At 39.9% G+C, this 21,563-nt stretch overlaps 1 protein-coding gene across 2 annotated transcripts; it reads right to left on the reverse strand.

The window, feature by feature from the left end:
* Positions 1–584: 584 nt before the first annotated feature.
* LOC310870848 (protein lifeguard 3-like) lies at positions 585–19,834 on the reverse strand. Of its 2 annotated transcripts, XM_083782187.1 has the most exons (13): positions 19,608–19,834; positions 15,189–15,504; positions 13,690–13,716; positions 11,138–11,205; positions 10,903–10,967; positions 5,670–5,723; positions 5,440–5,490; positions 5,291–5,330; positions 4,024–4,061; positions 3,843–3,930; positions 3,426–3,521; positions 3,288–3,341; positions 585–2,525 (listed from the first exon to the last, which is right to left on the reverse strand). In XM_083782187.1, exons 2-13 carry the CDS (start codon positions 15,496–15,498, stop codon positions 2,376–2,378), a joined length of 1,041 nt encoding a protein of 346 aa, XP_083638313.1. In that variant the 5' UTR covers positions 15,499–15,504; positions 19,608–19,834; the 3' UTR covers positions 585–2,375. The 2 variants fall into 2 exon arrangements, with proteins under 2 accessions (XP_083638313.1, XP_083638314.1); XM_083782188.1 differs by lacking the exon at positions 13,690–13,716.
* Between the last annotated feature and the right edge of the window lie 1,729 nt (positions 19,835–21,563).

The raw sequence follows: 21,563 nt of genomic DNA on the forward strand, positions 1-21,563 counted from the left end.
GCCCATATCGTACGGCATACTATAGCACGCCATTTTTCATAATTTTTGAGGATTTGAAAAAAATGAAAAAATCTATTGAGCCCATCGTTTTTTGAATTTTTGAAAAAAGATGTAATCCTCGTTTTTCATCATTTTGGACCATGGGCTATAGCCCATATCGTACGGCATACTATAGCACGCCATTTTTCATCATTTTTGAGGATTTGAAAAAAATGAAAAAAACGATGGGTTATAGCCCATCGTTTTTTGAATTTGGAATGGTTTTTGATTGAGTATTGCGAAACATGATATTGTACATAATGGCAGGACTATGCTATTGCCCAAGTCCAAGAGGGTTCAAAGTGACCTCTGTTCCAAGTCAGTTGATATCTTTGAAACAATTGAATATATTGAAATGTTTGTTCTGTATATAATTTGAAGAGGTGAAGTTAGGGTTTATTTAAAAAAATGTTAATTGATGTATGCCGGCCAATTTAATGGCTAGTTTTCTATACTGCCAGCAGCTTAATTCCTCTCTCAAGGTTTTTCATCTATTAGTAGAAAATCACTAATGTAAACCATTACACAAACAATCGAATACTTCGTCACTCACAAATAAAGATTTTTATTTGATACTTCAGACATATGGAAATAGCAGTTATATGTACTGTATTATATTTTATCTACAAGCCAATCTCCTTCATGAACTAGCTATGAGACTCATACAAAATGTATCCTATGGTTGTATAGTTTTGGAATGCCTTCAGGACCATGGGTTTGACTAAAAGTATGGCAATGTTGGCAATGTTCAAATACTGATTGTGAAAATACCCACGTCCTCCCCCTATTAACCTCTTGTAGCCAGCCTTCATCTGCCATTGCAATGCATATTGCCCCAGGCAGATTAAGTCTGGCCCCTCTCAATTATGAGAGGACTTCAGGGCAAAGTGGTGACGAGCCAACCAGATTCATCTGGAACCAGGCTATGACCAACCAGGGCCCAGTATGCAATTATGGGTCAGGACATTGCAGAATAAATCTAACACTGAGAGGGACGAGACTAATATCCACACAGTGATATTAGTATTGCTACGTGCGGCTATCCCCCTATTGTGGAAAGGTAAAAGTAACTTATGTACCTGTACACAAGTTAGAACAAAGAATATTGAACCACACATCTGCCACATAACTAAAGTAGGCTTAAAATAAACCATACATATATAAACTAATTTGCAGAGATGAGACCCCAATGGGTCAGTGCTAAAAAAGCCAAATGGGCATTACCCTGTGAAGCATAGAAAAGGCCTGTTTTATCAAAGACAAGCTATCTAATCAGCTAACGCAGTTAACAATAATGTGGCACATTATGTATCAGCGTGTTTATCAGTATCTTAATCACACTTTAACATTAAGTGTTAAACAAACTACTCATTCAGACGTTTTCTTGATCAAAGCACTGCTGTCAGGCAGAAACCTTGTATCTCTTCTCTTTATTTAATGCTTTTCCTTATGTTTGAAACTGGTTGGGTCTATCTGGATTTTATAAATGTTTAACCAATGAAAAGTATATTGGATTCATAGGAACACATAACCTGTACTTAGGAAATGGAGGGTGAAAAAAGCATCCACGGTTATTTTTCTCTGAAGAGCACCAAAATTGGAGATACAGTTTCCACCCGAAGGCAACAATAAGAGTAGTGCAGCCACTAAAGGCCTGGGTCACCTTCCAAGATAACCGTGTCTCCCACTTACAAATATGCAGAGGTTTGCCAAGTTTAAACACACTTTCCCTAGCATACACAGATAGGCCTCAGCTTTTGATATACATTCAAGTTTGTGCAGAGAACATACAAAAAGGTTTTGTTTATTCCAGCAGCTAAGATACATGTTGCAGCCGGTTATTTCAGTGTTTATAGATACTGTATAGTGAAATTATATGAATGTATGAATAGAAAACACGAGTTGATATTGTAGAAGTGTAAGTCTGATTTAAAAAAAAGAAAGTGCATTATGTGCATACACGTAAATATGGGATATACGAAACTGAGCCCGAGCCCTTTACGCACTTGATGAATATGATTATATTAATTATTCTCATATAACTGGCATGTTTTAATTCTAGAATAATCTGCAACAATAATAATCTGCAACAAATAAACTCTTACACTAGGATGAATCATTACGCACTTTGTTATCCTCATAACATCTCTGCTTTCTCAACAAAACAAACAAAAAAATAAGAACAAAAATCACCCACGTCTTTTAACTACAGTAACTATAAAAATGAAGCAGAAAACTAAGCAATGTGTTCAGGCATAAGGTGGAATGGTTTTTGCAGGAGGGCTCCCTGTCTGCATCCTTTCAGACAAGTTGTGGGGGTTTGTTTCCCCGGGGACCTATCTGCTGGAGGCACCAATGATCTGCAACAGGAAGAGGAAGATCTGGATGACGTCGACGTAGATGGAGATTGCCGCGAACACGTATTCCTCTGGACTGATGGCGTACTTGCGGTTGCCGATCAGCAGCTGTGTGTGGTAAGCCAGGAACTATGGGTAAAATGGAGAGAAGAATGACCGTTAACAATTAACATAAGCTCGTTCCTAGTTGTACCTTCATATCACTAGGAGAAAAGGCCTGGGAGTGTCTAACCAGAAGTGCAGGAAGTACAAGTAGGCTTTTCACAATCATTACATAATCGTATTATGCAATTATTTGAGCTAATCACAATTATTTTTGCATAATCGTTTCCATTCATTTGTATGAATTCATCTGTTTATAAAAAAGCCAATTTTAAAGCTCACACGTGAGATTGTAGATTGGTTATTTTTAGTTATTTGACATATCTACCCCGTGCACATTTTTATTTAAAAGCAAGGCAAACAAAAATATATTTTTTAAATCAATGTAATGTTCCAATGTTCAATGCCAAACACACAAACCATTAATTGCAAATATTTTATGACAAGTCAACAAACTAATCATGATAGCCCCAACCAAGTATAAGGCTACATGATTTCCAGCCTACCGGAACCTCCTGTAACCCTGTACATGGCAACTTGATTGGAAGAAATATTTCTACGATACCATCAAGACTTAAACCTAAATTATTGTTCCATTGCATGTCAAAAACCTATTTTCAACAACACCATTGTGTGGGACACCGACAACGCATACTGTAAATTAGGCTTATACAGTATGAAAGTGCAAGTCAGTTCTAGTAGTCTACGTTTGGCAGTCTGGTGATAAATGTCTGTTTACTAAAGGCTAATTGTCAGATAGACACAGCAGAAAAATTCACATGAACTTACCAGTGTGTAGATTATGGCTCCTATGGCAGCATAAAGCATATGAAGCCATGGAATCTGCAAATGATAAAACATGACTTAAATATAGAAAAACTAAACTGTAAGTGAGAGTGGAGATTAAACGTAAAGAGAGTAACTCACATATTTGAAGGAGAGAACGATGACTGAAATAATGCTCACTACAAGCATTACGATCCCCAGAACACAGAACAGGCCTTGGCACTTGGTGAAGTCAACCTGATGAGAAAAGACAGAAAATGTGTGAATAAACACAAATGCATAGGCATGCAAACGCACACAAACATTTTTTGTTTGGAAACAGAAGACGGTGACAGCGAATAAACACAAATGCATAGGCTCGCACGCACGGGTGACACACACACACACACACACACACACACACACACACACACACACACACACACACACACACACACACACACACACACACACACACACACACACACACACACACACACACACACACACACACACACACACACACACACACACACACACACACACACACACACACACACACACACACACACACCCTACCTTTGTTTGGAAACAGAAGACGGTGACAGCGATGCACACAACTGCAGTAATACCCAGGGCAAGGAACACTGCTTTTGTCTCATAGTGACTGAAAACAGAGACAAATTCACCCACAAATAGCAATAGCAGAAGTGGTTTTGATATTTAGGGATTTATCCATGTATGACTAAGTATTTCTCACCTGGATATGGCCCCGGTCATGTAGGACATGGCAAGGGTCTGTGTAAAAGAAAAGCATAGTTCAGAAAAAACACCTTTGGTTCACTTCATTATCATTTCATGACCCATAGAAATGTACCATATAGTATAGCTACGCAAAGTGACATTACACAGGCATGGCTCACGAGCAGTACTTACGTTCCGGCCGGAGGAAATCTTTATTTCAAACAACTGTCTAAGTCTAGGTCAGGAACAGATAAAAGTCTGGGTCTAGAAAAGTGGCATATCTACCATTGCAAGTCATAATGTGTAATATACATTTTAGTAGTCTTGTTGGCAACATCACTGGTATCTCTGTTGACATTATAGTGTCTGTATTTGGTCTGTTAGAGCTGAAATTTCCAGAATTCAGTTCAAAACAAAAACGCAGAGGTATTTTGGAAAGGAACAACAACATTGTCAGAAAGTAACGGTATGTATTCACTTTAAAACGTAGTGTAAGTGATATTATTGTTCAAAACAAAAAGTAGATTTTTTAAAAGTAGATATATATAGATATAATCTCTCGCTGTCACATATATATATTCCCATTTCTCCAGCTTTTTAGTAAAAAGAAATTACATTTTCAGGTGGATTAAAAATTTCATCCAGTCATGACTCATGAAAGAGAACTAATTCATCGGCTTCAATTTAATAGTGATCCAGTTCTGTCTGCTCATGTATTCATCATTCAACTCTTCCAATTTCACTTGTTTATCATTTATGTGAGGTCTCCTCCCTGATTGGATGAAATTGGTATCCCAACCTGAAAATGTATTTTCTGTTCAATAAAAACCTGGAGAAAATGATACCCCTGTTAATGAACAATGATTGACTATCAAAATAGAGAGCCATTTAACACACACTTTAACAAAATAATATCACTTACACCCCCTGTATATATATGTAATATGATTTATAACCACTAGATGGCAATGATGACTATCTGTTGATGACTATCTGTGATATGATGACTAGATCCTAAATAAGAATGTATGACCTGTATGCTACAAACTCTACCAGACTGAATAAAGTTATTGCAACTTAAGAATCCAAGTTTCTTCATTGATAGAAACGTCACACCACCTTTAAAACCAGTAAGACGCCTGGGGGCGAGTGCACTGGCCATATAGCGTATCTTGAGTGTACAGGGTGTGATGAGGTCAGATCAACATATGGAATGTCAGAACAGGTCAGCTATAAATAAATTAAAAAAAAATGTTTTTTGAGTTTAATTTATTTTCACTTACAAAGATCATCAACAGAATGATGTTCCATGGATGCTTCCTCCTGTAGTACACATAGAATGGTTAGTACTGCATTTCAAATCATGAGTAATAATGTAACACTTCCAAATGTGGCATCTGTAACCAATTCATCAATAGATAATCCCACTCACCTGGGTCCCTTACAGCAGACCAGCACAAGGTGGGTAACCAAATACACAGCACTACAAACAAAAAAGGTGTGTAATTTTACTAATTTACTTATATTAGTAACACATTCAGCTTTTAAATAGATTAATGTACAAATTAGTGATGAATCAAATTATTTACAAATTAGTGTCAAATCAAATTATTTACTACCGGTAATTGTGATATTATGCTAATAGTATAGAGAAGCACTTACAATGATGCCCAGTAGATAGCTGGGTTTTGCTGCACAAAACTTCTGACGGGGTCACTATGAGATGAGAGAGAGAGAGAGAGAGAGAGAGAGAGACAGAGGCACCGTTACAGATTATCATTATGTTATTGTCATTATGTTCAGCTTGACCAAGTTGTTAGGGAAGAGTCTGACTGCCTGCCCAAATAGGCTCCTGTTCATCACTGTGACCGCCTAACAAGGTTGGAACAGTAATGGTAGGTTCATCAGATGCATGCAGAGGCTCAATGTTATGAGTTGGGCAGACAAGAACAAAGAAATAGGAGACCACCGTGGACCAAAAGTTGGACCTCAGGGACCGGTGTGGGGATGTGTATATGCTCTCCTACATACTGATGCTAAGTTCATAGGGAGACTGAAGCCGATTTGGAGTGGCACACCAAGGCCTAGCCCTGGAGTTCAAATGCTGTAGTACAGCACTGAAAGGTTTTTATGAAGAAATACAGCCATACAGGACTCAGCCACCTGGGAAACGTACCCACCACACCCAAGACAGTCACCACCTATAACCCATAAATGTGGAGTTTGCGGAGCCCGAGAATTTGACCTGGAGACTAAGATGTGGGAGACTCCCTTACCTGAGAATTTAACAATCAAAGCTAAGCACAGGTATACTTAAATGAACTGGTGGGTGTGGCCACATAAAAACATATTTTTAACACTTTCTGTACACTCTTCCTAGTATACAGTAATCAGAGTACCTGGGAGTCACAGCACTCCATCTTTACTCCATCTGTACTGACATCTTAATAACACATTGATACTGAGTTTGTGTGTATGACAGTTTATGTGGGTGCATGAGTGTGCATGTGAAAACTGGTTACAATCAACCTGTAGCGTAAACTACAGGAAGTGAGTCTGCATGTGTCTGTGTGAATGTAAGGCTCAATCCCAATTCCCCCCTTCGTCCTGGCCCTTAGCCCTTGCCCTTGCTTATGCGCGTTCACGTGAGGGGGGAGGGTTATCTCAATTGTCTTTGGATGGAGGGGAAGGGCCGAGGGTGAGGGGTAGAATCCCCTTCGTTTGAAGGGATATCTCGACGGGACTTCAAACGGAGCAACATCACTGAGGGCTGAAAGGCGGACGAGGTAAGAAGCCTTTTATGTCCTTTATTATGGGAAAATATTATAATAACCAATATTATTTGAATGTATTAACAATCTGCATCGCCAAAAATATCGCAAAAGGTTAACGTTACTTCACGTGAACTAACGATATGATACGGCGTTGCATTCATACAACGTTACCCATTCATTTGGCGCCGCATCGGCGCTTTATTCTTTTTTATTTATCGCCGGTGCGCCGGTGATACAACTCGGATGCAAGCTAGCTTATTAGCAGGCATCAGTCCGACCCCCCAGACCACGATATGTCAACATTCTGCTTTTGGAGCTCTTAAAAGCCGTGAAATAGCCTACTGTACCTACATAACGCTGTCACTGCATAACGTTGGCTACTCGCTGCAGTGATAGGCTGATAGCTATGGTTTTATCATGACCAATGTTAAACTAATCCCCACAAGTTGCAAAACTTGCATAACTAATTAGCAATGGTGTTTTTTCCCCAGGCAAACCAGCTACGGAACAGATTGCAAGCTGCTGTGCAGACTGTACATTGGATGGAGATGAATCACAATGGCATTTTCATTGATAGAAAATTACTCTGTTCTTAATGATATTAAAAACAATGAACAGTGACCACAGCCCCTTCTTTCTATACTGTAAATTGTTTTTCCTTTTTCTAACCCTGTATATATATCTGTACCCATGCTATACAAACTGTTAATACAATAATCAATTAATCAGGTACAACTGTTGAGCAGGTGTCAGAATGAGCTATATCTAGCTGAATTACATTCTGCATGGTGGGCTACCAACATGAGACAAAATTACAATATATTTATTTCATCATAACCACAGCAATGTTATATTTACGTTCCATCTCTACAGCTTAAATCAAATGGAAAGTAGTTTCCAAAGTGGGTTATGGGCTAAATGATAGTTTGTACACTCTCAGAGTTAATTAACATTGATTTTACAATATAAATTGGGGGTCCTAGAGACAGAAATGCCATAAAAGTTTGGGGACCACTGGCCTGTAGTGAGCTTGCAGATCAGCTATTTTCTGAGAACAGGTTGTATATCAATATCTACAAGGGACGTTCAATATTTAGGGACGTTCCAATTCCTAGGGGGATGATTTATCTCCCTACCCCTTGACACTCATTATGTAGGGACAAGGGGAAGGGGCAAGGGCTGAGGGGTAGGGTTAAAAAAGGAATTGGGAAAGGGCCTAAGTGTCTGTGTGGAGGAGAGAAGAAGCGAACAGATATGTTTAGAATGTGTCTGTGTAAAGGAGATTGTGACACGTGTATTCATATTACTTGTGCAATCCATTGAATTTTCCTAAATCTTATATTTTAAACTAACTCAATTAAATTGAACCACTGTTGCATTCAAAACCGGTATAATTCAGACAAGCTGTTGTTTTTTTAGATGCAGCTGTCTAAGGCAGACAGGAAGTTTGTGGTTGGGTGTGGCTGAAAATCAAGAGGAACCCGTTTCATTTGCATCGAATTCATTCCCTATGCCCCATATAGTGCACTACTTTGGGGTTCCGCCATTTTGTTATAGTGTCCGAATATGTAGTGAGCATTTTTGCACCCTAATGTAGTGGACTGAAGTATCCCACAATGCACCGGGAATTGTAGGGACCATCCGATGGTCACAGCGAAGCAAATCTGGCCCATAATGCATTGCGCAAGCTCGCTCTTGAGCACACATGCACGCGTTTGCACACGTGCGACACAACCAGCGAAAGAAATCAACGCAAATGTACTTTTTAAATGTTCGTTTTCCCCTCTTTTCTTCCCTAGCGGATTTCGAAGCTACAGATCTCGAGACAAATGATCTGTGCATTTATTTGCAATTGTTTTATTTTATTTATAATAAAACAATTCATTTGCAATAGTACTAATCTGATTCATTGTATCACCCAGGCCCAGCGCATGACGTTAGGAGAGGAATCAGTTGCTTGCTGTAGAATATATTTTCTATCACAAAAATTCTTTATCACAAACGTGAGACACATTAATTATGTACGAACATATGTTTTATTAATATTAATTAATTCCTGCCATGAAAAAATATATGTTATCTAACATTATTTCATTGAATTGCGATAAATACATTAAAACTTCATTATGTAGGCCAGATAGTAATTTATTGGACTGCTGTTTCTGTTAACACCAAACGTCCGTATTGTGAGCAGAGCTTGTAGATCGGCTACTTTTGGTAATTCTTCACCAAAAGTACCCGATCTACAAGCTCACAACACGGCGTTGCTTATAAATCGTCTATTTTGATGATGAGCAAGCTAACTGTATCTGTACATGTCTGTATTGTCTATTGTGCACTGTCTATTTGTGTAACTGCACCGTACTGTATGTAATGTTTTTCCCTGTGTACGGGCCCCCCTCTAAAATGAGATCCTGCAACTCAAGGGGCTATCCTTTCAATAAAATTCTGAGCAAATACATTCTGATAATAATCATAGGCCTATGTTATTTTAAAAGAATAACCTTTTTATCATAGACATATAGGCCTAAATGCCTGCAAACATATTTTCATTAACCTATTTTTTCTTTATTCATCCATGAATTAAAAAATAATTTAACAAACTGTCCTTGCAGGGAGGTGACAGCCTGCAGTCACTTATTTGATACAGTCTGTTCCTAGCGAAAATTCAGCAGCAGCAGCGAATCAGTTGATTCTTCATATCCAAATGAGTGAAACGCCTGGGATGATTTGTTTATTTTTCAAACAGTTCTTTATGAGGCGATCTGAAAAAACCCTATGGGGATTATAATGCAAATAAAAAGTACATGAACCCGCGGACCTATAGCGCCCTCTACCGATATTGACGTCAGAGTCGGTGCTCCCCATACAGGGAGTATTGTCCGAAATCATCACTTTAGAGTCCACTGAGTCTGGATGGGGAGTATGGGGAGTAGTTGGGGAGTATGGGGAGTAGGGAGTAGGGAACAACCCTAGCAATTCGAACGCAGCCTATGACAACAGAATTATATCTCATATTGGGTGATGTTGGTCGGTTTAGTTTGCCGGTCCATGCTTAGGTTGAAGTCTTAACACACGACCAGACAACTGGTGTGCTGAAAGACTGGACCTCGTAAAAGAGGGAAGGTGCAAGCATTGGTGCTGCGCTGGCCGATGACAACTACGGTATAATAATGTTATCCAAGGCTTTCAATTTGATTGGAAAATTGTGTGCTATTATCCCTATTTCACTTTTTGCCCTTTGCCTATTAAAAAGTTGAGCTAATCTGAGGTTGAAGTCTACAATGTCCAACCACAAGAAGTTGCTAGACGAGACTGCAATTAAACTGTTGTTATCTGACCATTACCTCGTGCGGAAGGCAGCGATGGACGAAACAGATGGCAGGCAAGGAGGCTCAACGACCTTTTTTTTACTGTCCATTCGTAAAATCAACTCAATCAATTGAAGTGCAATCTATAACATCACTACCAGAGAGCACTCTGAAAACCACAGACCTAGATACAGAATGTCAAGTGAAGTTGGGCGTCTTGCTAACTATTGACTTTTCTTTGGTTTCATTGTACCGTCTTGGGAGGATGATGTGAGGAGATGGGAAACAGGCTCTCGAGATAAGCAGACAAGGACATAGCTTAGTGGGGAAACGTGACCACACAACTGTTTGAGATCTACTCGCTGCCATGAACGTAGCCAGCCCAGTGCATAACCCCCTTTTCATTGTCACAGTATGTCTTTTAGGTTAGTGCTGTGTGCAAAACCTCTTAACATTTTCCAAGGAGCAAGGACATAACTACATGGAGGAAAAGGCAGCAATTGCCAGGAAACACTGCCACAGAGGACATTACAGAGAAACCGGCAAGTGCCCATGCTTGACATCTATGCCTGTAACTGATACACTAACTATTAGAGCTTTGAAACCCACCGCCAAGTTGTAATAACTCAAAGGTCCTAGACATGATTTGATTACCGGTATTCAGATAATTGATATCTATTGCAGAATAATTTGGCCGCGCGCGCACACGCACACACACACACACACACACACACACACACACACACACGATTGTTCGAACACCCAAAGGTTCAGGGAGAGCCTTAACACACACACACAGAGCATACTCACACAAATGTGAATACAGCCACGATTGCTGTAGTGACAAGGAGCTGGGATGCCAGAATCAGATATACCTGAGAAAGACAAAGAAGAGACATGTGAGGATGATATGCAGCTAGTTTAAATCATAATCCAACATTGTGTGCATCTGTTCAAATACTTCGCTTACATAGTACTACCAAATATGCATGTCTGTTGAGTGTGTGTGTGTGTGTGTGTGGGTACACACACTGTATAGATTTACCTTCCTGATGAAGGAATGCCGTACACTCAGACTATCCCAATCACCGCCGCTTGCAGCAAACCCATCACCTGTGATATAAAAAAAAGATAAACATTTCACCACATTAATACTTTAATTATTGAGGGACCCATTATATATGTATATAGATTCAAAATCTATATACGGTATCTATATTGGTCACTGGAAATAATGGTACAGTATATATCTTAATTTGTGTTCCTTCTAGATGACACTCATACAATCCTACACATATGAAAAAGTTTCATTTCAAAATTATAATAATCAAGGGAGGAAATAAAATATTATTTGTTGATGTTAATTACTCATTATTTTCTAAAGTTCAAACAATGAAATTGTCTAAAAGCAAGTGTAGTGGAGGCCAAGGGAGACGTGATGGGGAAAGAGATTTAATCAGAATCATCAACAGCAGTGTTGTACCCGAACGCGTTCAAAGAACGATCGTTCACGAACTCGTTCATATTTAGGGTGAACGTGAACTGAACGTACTGTATTTCTGTTTGATGAACGTCATTGTGAACGCGTTCTTTTCTGGCGTGTGTGAACGTCACTTTTTCACGTTCAACTTCGTTCAAGAGTGAGTGTTTCAATAGAGCCTTCCAGGCGAAATCCCCGGCACTAAAACACACCCTAAACATGCCTTAATATCTAGCGGAAAACCCACCAATAAGTCCCTATCTGACACAAATTAACTAATCTTTCTCAACCGTCACTGGAGCGCGCATCTAGCTACTGCATGATGATCATGCACGCTGACAGACAGCAGACAATGTCCCAATTCCTAACACAAACTCTGAGGAAACTTGTTGTTGTTTGATTAAACATAATGTGCCACGAAAAATAGCTTCCAATAGCTTAGTTGGTTATTATCGCGTCGAGGAGGTACGTGTCCATAATATCGCCACGAACGGCCAACAAAAGACATCTCTCTTCCACAGTGAATGAAGCGCAGTGATGCCCAATTTATTCTTCGTCGTACAATCATGTGTTCCGTGCTGAAAATAGCTGATATACAAGCTCACAACGCGTTGCGTCCGGACACGTTGTGAGCTTGTAGATCAGCTATTTTCAGCATGCGGAGATGCAAGCTCTGAGAACATTCAGAAACTTTTGCTTTCACAAGTGTGCCCATATAGAGAAGGAAAATAATTAGGAATTCGGTGGCATTTCACATTGCAAAAGAGCAATTTTTGCAAAATGTAAAAAATATATAAAAATTATAAGGAATTAATTTGGATAATGTTAATGGAGATATTGTAAACGTTGTCACTTTATTAATCCCAAAGGATTTTATTTGGAATAAAGTCTGCGGTTTTATATGGCTATGGGCTGTGGCAATTTTTATTTATTTATTTATTTGACAGGGACAAAGCTCATTAATCAACATGTCAGTTTTCACATCAATGTAAATGGGCCAGAGTTAGCAGAAGCTAAATTTAATCTGTAGTCCCTGGGCAGGCTCTTAAAAAATGAATGATAAAAAGAAGGACAAAGTGTAGTGTGCCTGCACACAACACCATGCGTTGATGCCATGTGTGCATATGTGCAAGCACCCAACACTACGTCCATACAAAAACACAATACAATACAGATAAAAGAAAGACAAAGTGTAGTGTAGTGTGCCTGCACACAACACCATGCGTTGATGCCATGTGTGCATATGTGCAAGCACCCAACACTACGTCCATACAAAAACACAATACAATACAGATAAAAGAAAGACAAAGTGTAGTGTGCCTGCACACAACACCATGCGTTGATGCCATGTGTGCATATGTGCAAGCACCCAACACTACAGATCGACATGGTACAGGGGACAGAACAACGGCAAGTGAAGTGAGAAATGACACCGGTGATAAATACTAAATAGTGCTGATAGTTAGTTACTCATGATTACAGATTTGAGTTGTTTTTAGCCACCTTTTCAGGTTGAATTTGAAGGTCAGATAGTTGGAGGTCTCTCTTAATTCTGTAGGGAGACTGTTCCAGTGATGGGAGGCTCTAACAGAGAAGACTGTTTTACCAAACACACTACGTCTGATTGGCACTTTACAGTCCCCTCTGGTAGTTGCCCTTGTTGTTCTGTCACCACTGTCCGTTCGATCTATGAACTGTTTCAGTGGTGGAGGTGCAAGTCCATTTAAGATCTTAGAAATGAGGCAGGCATCTGCAAAGTGTTTAAAGCCGTCAAAATTAAATAAGTTGTACTTTTGAACTATATGGCAATGGTGGTAACGGTTGGGCTTTTGATCCAGTGTTTTTAATGTCTGTTTGTAAAGTGATTCTATGGGTTTTAAAGTTGTCTGATTTGTCTGTGACCAGGTTGTGAAACAGTAGGTTATGTGTGAAAAGAATCATAGCATGCATGAAGAGTTTGGCTGCATCTGTTGTTAGATATGGTCTTATGTGTCTGAAATTGGATACATTGAATTTGATTTTATTGGCTACATTCTTAACATGCTTTTTAAATGTCAAGTTTGAGTCTATGGTAATTCCAAGATATTTAAATTCTGATACTACCTGAATACTACTACCTTCAATAAGAATGTCAGTGTCAGGGTCTGTGGAGTTCCGTGAAAAAAACAGTTTTAATAATAATAATAATAATACAATTTTAAATAAAATTTTTAAAATACAATTTTTAAAAAAGAACGAAAAATAACTATAATAGTTCATTTTTTGGAACAAACTTTGAATGATGAACTATGAACGGAACTAGTTCATTTAAATAAATAAAAAGTGAACTGAACTAGTTCCTAAAAAAAAAGAACTTTCCCAACACTGCAACAAGAAGTTACTGTAGTTGTGGCCGCAGATTCATGCAGCAGTGACTGTGAAGTTTGGTTATCTTTGTTTAAGATACTTACTGTAGTTACAAACAATGATTATGAAACATGTTTGAATGAAATATAATCTAACAATGAAACAAGTAGCACTTATTATTCATTAACACTCTCCTACTGCCCACTTGGGCATGTAGCCCTTTTAAATACATATTTAACAGATTTATTCACTCATTACACACGAGTAAATAGAGATTGTCATAGGGTGGTCTGAACCATTTCTGAAGGGGGGCCCACTGTCTCAGACTTTGAAAACGCTATAAACATTACAAATGTGAATATACTACATTACAAAAGTTACAATAGGAGGCAGGGCGTTTAGGTCCCAGGCACCTCAGCTGTGGAACCTTCTCCCGGCTTCAGTCCGTGGGGCTGACACGCTCTGCACATTCAAGACTAGGTCTACGACAAAGCCTATAGCTAGACCTGTCTCCAAGTCTAGCTGGATACCATGGTTGTACATTGTTGTGTGGGTCTGTCTCCCAGTAGTACTTGTAATATACACTATATAGGCTCCAGTAAGGCCTGCCACTAATCCAACATCCGGGGAATCTCTCCCCGGAGTCTCTTTTCGTCCTCCCCGTCGTAGTTCTGTGGACCTCTAATATTAACCCCCAACTGACTGCCGAGTGTGACCGTGGATCAGGCCTCTTCATGGAGCCCACCAGAAGTGTGACCCGGACCCGGCCTGACAGAGCTCAACCTCGACCCCCACCTGTCTATTTCTCTCTGTCTATCTCTCTCTCTCTCTCCCTCTACCCCCCCCCCCCCCCCCCCCCCCCCCCCGACACGGTCGAGGCAGATGGCCGCCCACCCTAGAGTCGGGTTCTGCCTGACGTTTCTCCCCTCCTAAAGGGGAGTTTTTCGTTACCATTGTCGCAAATTCGCAATATTGCTTGCTCTGGGTGGAACCAGAGCACAAACTGTTGTGATTTGACACTATAATAAAATTGAATTGAATTGAATTGAAAAACTACATATGTGAAGATAGTTACTACAGTATGTGATAATAAGCAAGCAACGACTTCTATTTGACTGTAATGGTAGAAGTCGTGTTATCACATTTGTCAGATGCCGGAAGTTTCAAAGCAACACAGGACAGCACCACTAAAACTGTTTATTTAAAAGGACACACACAGAGTATAAATAAAAATCTGCGTCAGGGCTAAACAACCATGACTCTGGCTTACCGATGACATCTGATGGTATGGTAGGTGGGATGATTGGAGGGGGCATGGGAGCATGGCTGGGGTAGGCAGCTCCTGGAGCCCCAGCAGGCAGAGGAAAACCCTGGTATGGAGCAGCGGAGTAGCCCCCTGGTTGTCCTGGGTAAGGAGGTACATTCTGGCCAGGTGGGTAAGGGGCAGAAGGCTGTCCTGGGGGTGCACCACCATAGGCAGGGAAGCCATACTGAGGGGGAGGGGGGTAGTTCATTCCCGGAGGGCCATACAGCGGGGCGTGACATTCGTCGTATCCTGGGGGAAAGTCTGACTTGGACATGTCGATCTAGGACAGCGTTGGAGGATAAACAAAACAGAAGGAATTAGACAAAACAGAGAAGCCCTGTCATAAAAACACATTCAAAATCTTTGAATGCTACTGAAAGTCTGTAAATTCGCCCTGTAAAGGTTGAAAACAGGACACGGTTCTCAATGTCTGGAGGGTTATTCAACTGATCATGACACGGTGTTAATGCAAATGTATTTGAACATCTTTCATATATATTAGAATTTCCTAGCAGCTAGCTAGCTGCTACTGTAGCTAGCTTCAACAAATTTGGTTTCCAGTACTGCGCTGGGGAAACTAATGTGGGGTGGAGGTCTGGAGGAGGTAGCCTGGTAAATCAGGTTCACTTTATTTTTGAAATTTTTCAGTGCACGGCGGAAGCATTAAAAAGATGGTGGGAGACAACAGATCTATCTTCATCTTGAGAGATACAGTATTTTTACGGGTCCTTTTTGTTTTTAATAATGAGTTATTATCAAAAGAAGTTCAAAGAACATTCCCCAAAAAATGAATTTTTTTCATTAATTAAAAACAATTTAAATTATTTTTTTTACCGGTACTTTTTTTTTTTTTTACAAAATTGTACGCCGATTTCTTTATTATTATTTAGTATAATCTTACTAGACCCCAGGAAATTACATCTGGCCACACAAGTTCACATAATCTACTGAATGTGAAGGGGGGTACTAGGGGGATGCCATACTGTGTGTTGTAGGCTCAATATGTCAGTTTAACACCTCCCCTTTGACATTCCAGATGTAATTTTATGGGGTCTAGTAGAACTATAGTAAATAATAAATAAATAAAATCGCTATAACATTTTGTAAAAAAAATACATATTTAGCACCATGTTCAAATGCCCCCACCCCGTCAAAAATAGGTAAAATCGCTAAAACGAATGAAAGCAGCAAAGTAAAAGAATATGGAAATGCAATTTATAATGAATATTATTATATATGAATATTACAATTACCATTACTATCACACAGGAAAGTGTATTTATGAAACTAATAATAAAACGATCAGCTTAAATACTAAAATAGACGTGATAAACGTATAGATGTATAAATAGGCCAAGCATGTAGGCACTGGCTGTGAATAAGGACAGTTTTTATAAAGTGATGCAATGTGTCATGAATGGCGGACTCATCTTCAAAGTGCTGTCCCATTTCTTTCACAACAATTTGGAGCCCTTGCAGCCTTTCACCTCAAGCACTAACATCTGACGTCAGGGCTCAGGGCTTGAGGGAGGCATTTGGGCCTGTGTCTCATAGGAGTGCTGTGGGCAGTTCAGAAACTGTCCTCCAGTGACATCATCAATGGGGAATACGTAAGCTAATAGAAACTGCAGGCTTTCTAGTCCTGAAAAGTTGCAATGCGAAATTGTTTGTAAAAACATCTTGCTTAAAAAAAATCTGCCTAATGATGATGTCACTGGAGGACGGTTTCTAAACTGCCCACAGCCGCCAAAATCATGCCATTTTATTATGATTATTAGTGAGGACCTATTATATGAAGAGTTGAAAAGTGTTGAAGTGGTCCTTTAACCTACTATTCCCAAAATAGTAACACCAGGGCTAATGTGATTAAAATAGCTGTGCCTCCGCTACCCACAAACATGCATAATTATGTACAGTCAAACTCAAGAAACAGAACCTAAACTAGAAAAAGTGCCCTTCCGGGCACAGGTCTCCACCAGGTTATCCACAGATCCGTGCAGTTAGAGGTAAAAACACTTTTGGGCCAGTTATAGCGCCACCTTGAGGCTGAGTTGAAATTGTTCATGTGGCATTTCGTCCTGGGCCTAGTGGGAATGTGGGTGCACAATTTCACGGAAATCACGCGATGTGTTCATGATTTGCAGCATTTTGTTTGAAACTGAGCACTCCTGTGAACTTTGGAAGCCAATCTTAACCAATCAGGATGGAGTCTGATAAATCTGAAAGACCCGTTTCGTTGAATGGCTCTAGAGAGACTGTGTACCAATTTGCGTGATGTTTGGACAAAATCTGTAGGTGTACTGTGCAAAAACTTGTTTTGCACAAAGCGGCCTCCTGGTGGCGCTATAACAGGCCGTTCTGGAAAGTTTGGGGCAGAGGTTCATGGTTGGCATCCAGGGAGTGTGTGTGCAAAATTTGGCATCGACCGGGTTAACGGTGGCTGAGATTAGCTGTTCACGGACGGACGGACGGACGGACGGACACACGGACACACGGACACACGGACGGACGGACGGAGTGCAAAACATACTCTCCCCATGCCTTCGGCTGGTGGAGACAACAAAGGACTTTGTTAGTGTGATTGTGTGAATACATTGTGTGGTGTGAGTTAGCCTACCCCTTATGGTGGTTACTGTAAGGATTTGGAGCGGGTAATAATAATACTTGTCCTGGACCAAGGAGACATTTAGCATTAAGTGAGTTATGCCTCTTTGGTCATATCAAGTTGACGTGAACATGTGGTTTTTCTCAGAGCTGTGGTTCACACAAACCACCGTAGACCCACTGCGTAATATGCCTCTCATACCGCCAAACATTACAATAGTACAAACCCCTGGGGAAATTTCTAATAACCATTAAGACTGTATGCTCTAAAATACACACGAGCACACGGTCACCTAGAGCCAAAGTAAAGAATGTGTTGGTAACCATAAGGTTTACTTTGGTGCAAAGCCCACAAACAAAAACAATACCCATTAAACTAATAGAACCTAACTGATATTTTTTGTGCTGAATCACCATGAAATGCCAAATATCAAAAATGAGTTCCATATAATTTGCAGTGACTTTTATTTGGGGAAATAACCAGAAAAGGAATTCAAAATGCCTCCACCTTCCATTACGTAATGACATCATGTCACAAGCGCTAAGCAACAGTAGAAAACACAAAATAGGAAAAGGAAAACATACTTCAGCCACAGCGCTACCCTGCTTCCAATGGAACAGTCGCACAATGACTTGGTTAACAGCATCATCACCATCACCATTCACAGAAGTGTAAACAACGTCATCAACAACATCATGATTCTGAATCATTGTTGATGACCGTTTCCATCATGGTGTTCTGTGTGTTTGTTTACTTCTATATTAGCCTAAAGCAAATGAGCTATGACACGCATAGTATGACATACAGTAATCATGAATCAATGGCCTTCTAAAAGAAACCATAACTTTGTTTTATTGGTTGATTGATTGATTGATTGATCTATGTAGTGTTGCTTTGGGGAAATGTCAACATGTAGTAGAGACCTCAGATAAATAACAGAACACATACAGTGGCCTACAGTTGTCACCACACCCCTAGCCCTACAAGTCAGAACCCAATGCTACTGAAGTTTCTGACATTTTTGAGACATCCAAATTTCAGAAAAGCTTTACGGGAGGGTTCCGAGAGGGGCTACCACACCCCATACCACAGTGAGTAGACAAATAAGGTGATTAACCAACAACTGTAGTACGGTAGCCTACAGCAATCCAACTGAGGATGGATCCTAAAAAGAAGCCATTATACATTACATCAGCCTGAAACGCTGACTGGGTAGGCCAGGGTCAATATAGTCTTCATGTCTAATCTAGAGTGGACACACTGGACAGTGGCTTACAAGTAAAAGATAGGTGTGTCTTGGACACCCTGGATATAGTGCTTACTTGAGAAAATAATTGACTTTACTTTTACTTCTTGGCTTGGACTCTTAATTGTTCTAGGTGTACAATCCCAAACTCAGCCCAATGTGACAAAGTTCCACTTAACCAAGTCAAAGTTCCACTAGTAACCATTGGAGCCCCTGCCCCATACTTAGCTAAAAATGGCCGAGGTCAAGATCCTGCTGGGCGCTTGTAGATCGGCTATTTTTGGTGCGCGACACCATCGTACGATCAAGTATAAATTATATGCCTACATTACAAAAAGCCTATTCATTTTAAGGAACCAGCCTGGGATAACAAATTAACAATAACATGATGTTACATTACATGGCTAAACATTTCACGTTATTATAATTATCACTGATGTAACCTATGGATGTAACACTTCTAAACCTGCTTTAATTACATTTGTAGCCTCATACAGAATTTGTGACGAAGTCTAAAAAATGTTCGACTCACCAAGAAAAGTTTCCTAAGAAAGAGAAGAAATGTTAACCACAGCTCAGCGTTCGCGATGGATTTATGGAACACGTATGCTTTACAAATCCAATCAAGCGTTCCAATAAGAGACACAAGCACAGTGTAGAAACAGATACATCTAAAACATGAATCCCCCTTAAAAAAAAGAAAGTTAGCGCAGCAGGTCCTATCCAGATGTCCAACATGGAAGCCTCATTTCCTGGAATTTCGGGGGGAGGAGCTGTGTGTGTGTGTGTGTGTGTGTGTGTGTGTGTGTGTGTGCGTGCGTGCGTGTGTGTGTGTGTGTGTGTGTGTGTGTGTGTGTGTGTGTGTGTGTGTGTGTGTGTGTGTGTGTGTGTGTGTGTGTGTGTGTGTATATATATATATATATATATATATATATATATATATATATATATATATATATATATATATATATATATTATTATTATTATTATTATTATTATTTATTTATTTTCCTTTTCCCCCCCCCCTTCTTTCTTTCTTCCCCACACACTTGCTTTGGCAATGTACATTTACATTTGTTTCCCATGCCAATAAATCCCCAGCTAATTGGATTGAATTGAATTGAATGTGGATTCATGCTCAGTCCACTGGGAGTGGCCAGGCCTCATATCCCTGGTTCACCCTATCCCGGCTGAAACCCCACCCATATGTAGTGAACTGTGTCTGTGAGACGTCAACCAGCTTTAAAAGTCAGGTTTCCGCAGTATTACATGTTAGCATGACATGGCCAGACTAGGATTTATTTTCCTGTGGCAGATTTGTCTTATTTCCAAACTACCAGTATGACACGAATTATACCGTAGTATTTACTTTTAGTACATTGTGTACATCTCATTGTATGCACCTTAATTGCACCTTGATTAACAACAATAACAGCATAACATTTTGGCCCGGCCGCTGGCATAGCGGTCCAGGCACCTAGCTGCAGACAGCGTGTCACAGGTTTGAATCCCAATATAGCGATATACACACCGATATATATATATATATATATATATATATATATATATATATATATATATATATATACAATAGTCTAATAAAAGTAGGGCCTATATTCCATCACCATTAGACTCCGCCTGACAAGTAGGCTATTTATTTACCCATCCTGAAGGATAAAAAAACTAACAGGGCCAAAGAAATGATTTGTGGGAATTTACTAGGACTGGTACAGAACCAGACCATCAACCCACTGGGAAACACACCGATAACTGGCCAAATCAGCACTCTACTTTCACACCACAATTGTAACAACTTTGTTAAAACTGTCAACAAAAGCCAGCAAACAACTGTTGTAGCTGTGTCGAACACAGGGTTTGACTCCCCCGACACAGTACATAGTTAAAGTCCCTTTCACCATATGGAAATATCGTAGAAAAACAGGGTGGTATTATAATCGGGGACTAGACTATTTGACATTCAATGTTTTTTCCACAAATTAGTCTTGAAAATGGGGGTCGTCTTATAATCAGAGTTGTCTTATATTCGGCGCAATACGGTACTTAGAACAAATCATCTCTGCATGGGCGGAGCTTGGGGGGGTTCAGGGGGTGCACTGCACCCCCTGAAAAAAACAAAAAAACAAAAAAATGATTTTTTTTTCTTTTTTTTTAAAAACTTTAATACCTTCTGGCTTCTGACTGTAGTTTGTAATCATCTCTCTTATCATGATATGATGACTCGCTGTATGGCTGTAGTGCATGTGTGTGAGCTGCTGTACTACCTAAATAACTCATTTTTAGGGGTTAGGGCATTGTAAAAACGCTAAAATAATAAAATAAAGGTTAAAAAAATCGCGCGCGCACGCTGTGCGTGCGCGCGGGTGTCGTTGGCCAAGCAGTCGCACCCCCCAGCGTCAACTTCAAGCTCCGCCTATGCATCTCTGTTAAACCAGTAAGACGCCCTGATGGCGAGAAGCGACCTTGGGCA

Source organism: Protomyctophum parallelum (assembly GCF_964188405.1).
Source record: "Protomyctophum parallelum genome assembly, chromosome: 14".
Taxonomy (NCBI): Eukaryota; Metazoa; Chordata; class Actinopteri; order Myctophiformes; family Myctophidae; genus Protomyctophum; species Protomyctophum parallelum.